This window comes from Terrapene carolina, unplaced genomic scaffold (genome assembly GCF_002925995.2).
Source record: "Terrapene carolina triunguis isolate 2854851 unplaced genomic scaffold, T_m_triunguis-2.0 Scaffold31925, whole genome shotgun sequence".
Taxonomy (NCBI): Eukaryota; Metazoa; Chordata; order Testudines; family Emydidae; genus Terrapene; species Terrapene triunguis.
The window spans coordinates 5,142-6,760 of record NW_020696276.1 but is presented as its reverse complement, the minus strand read 5'-3'; the positions used below and the strand labels follow the sequence as shown (position 1 = coordinate 6,760).

At 70.5% G+C, this 1,619-nt stretch overlaps 1 protein-coding gene across 1 annotated transcript in view; it reads right to left on the bottom strand.

The window, feature by feature from the left end:
• Positions 1-121: 121 nt before the first annotated feature.
• LOC112124689 (interleukin-17 receptor E-like) overlaps positions 122-1,619 on the bottom strand; it is a gene marked incomplete at its 5' end in the record, with an annotated part of 5,526 nt that continues 4,028 nt past the window's right edge. The window contains one exon of the mRNA XM_026663025.2: positions 122-1,275. Coding sequence (XP_026518810.1) covers positions 560-1,275 — 716 coding nt within the window. The remainder of the gene's footprint in view (positions 1,276-1,619) is intronic.

Genomic DNA, 1,619 nt, shown 5'->3' with positions numbered 1-1,619 from the left:
GGAGCCCGCCCCTCGGGGCCACGACAGGGCCAGCCCCACCCCCTCCCTGGGAGCCCTCCCCTGGGGGCCGCGACAGGGCCAGCCCCACCCCCTCCCCAGGGGCCCACCCCTCGGGGCCACACAGATCTGCCCTCTCCACCCAGGCCCTGCCCCTCCCCCTCAGGGCCATATAGTCTCTCCACACTCGTGGCCATGGCAACAGACCCCACAGTGGTCACCAGAGGAGGAGGCAGGTCCTGCCCAAGAGCTGGCTGCAAGAGGGCAAGTGTCCAAGCCCCATTGCCCCTGACAGACCCTGCACCAGGCAGTTTCCAGCCCCAAGCAAACCCAGGCTCACAGGCTGCCCCTTGTCAGGACACCTGGGTTCTCCTGGGTCCGGGGGCTGCCAGCCTCTTGCAGACACGTTTGGTCTTGGGAATGGATGTGGCACCCTGGAGCCCAGCCATGTCCCCACCAGCCCCTCTCTGGCATCTCCAGGGACCCTCCCAATCATCCCAACTACAGCACGCTGAGCCCTTCCCCGGCCCAGGTCCTTGGCACGTGGCCCGCTGCAGCATGCTCAGGTGCAGCTGGGTCTCTGCGAGGTCGGCCTGGCTGGAGGGGCGCGGGGGCTGGGCCCCACAGACCCCACCTGGTGGGCTGCCAGCCTGGCCAGGGGCGCCCGCTCGGGCTGCTGCATCCGGCACAGCTCCACCCTGCCTTGCAGGCACTTTCTCTTCTCCGACATGAGCAGCCTGTGCAGCAGCGTGCTGGGGCGCAGCCAGGCGGGGGGCCGGGCGCTGCCCTGCAGCAAGTGGGCCAGGCCAGGCAGCTCCCGCGGCAGGCGGTAACAGGGCAGCAGGCACAGGGCAGGCGGCACATCTCGCCGGCTGCACAGCTCGCCAAAGTAGGCCAGCGCCCAGTCGCCCAGCTGCCCTGCCCCCCCGCCCACCTGCAGCTCGCTCTGTAGACAGGACATGGCTGCGCCGAACAGATCGTGGGGGTCCGGAGAGCCGCTGCTGCCTGCGGCCGCCCCCAGCCACAGCTGGTAGAGCCGGGCGCTGCCCTGACTCCACAGGAGCAGCACGGTGCCCTGCTCCCGGGCCACCAGCTCCCGCTGCACATAGAGCCAGGGCAGTGCCCCCAGCCGCCCCACGCTGCCCGCCTCCCACAGGTCCAGCCGCACGTCGCAGCCCAGCGCCGAGCACAGCACGTCCGCCAAGGTGCAGACCAGAACCTTGTGCTCCTCGGAGTCGGGGGAATAGATCAGCAGGACGGGCCGACGGCCCCGCGGCGCTGTGGGGAGAGGGCAGGGTCAGTGGCAGGGTGCCCCCCGCCCAGGGCTCTGCAGAGGGCGGCTCCTGGGCAAAGCGCTCCAGGCTGCCTGGCTGACTAAGCCCTTCGCCTGGCTGAGCTCCCATGCAGGGCCGTCCCCACCCGGTCACCTCTCCTGCTCAGCCAGCAAGACCCCCACCCTGCTCCCTTCCCTGCCGCTTCCTGTCCAACTGTGTCTACAGCCCCCCAGGATCCTGTCTCCGCTCCCCGGATCCCAGCCCCCAGATCCTCATCAGATCCTGTCCCCTCCGCCCCCCAGGATCCTGGCCCCCAGCCCCTCTGCCCCCCAGGATCCCAGCCCCTCA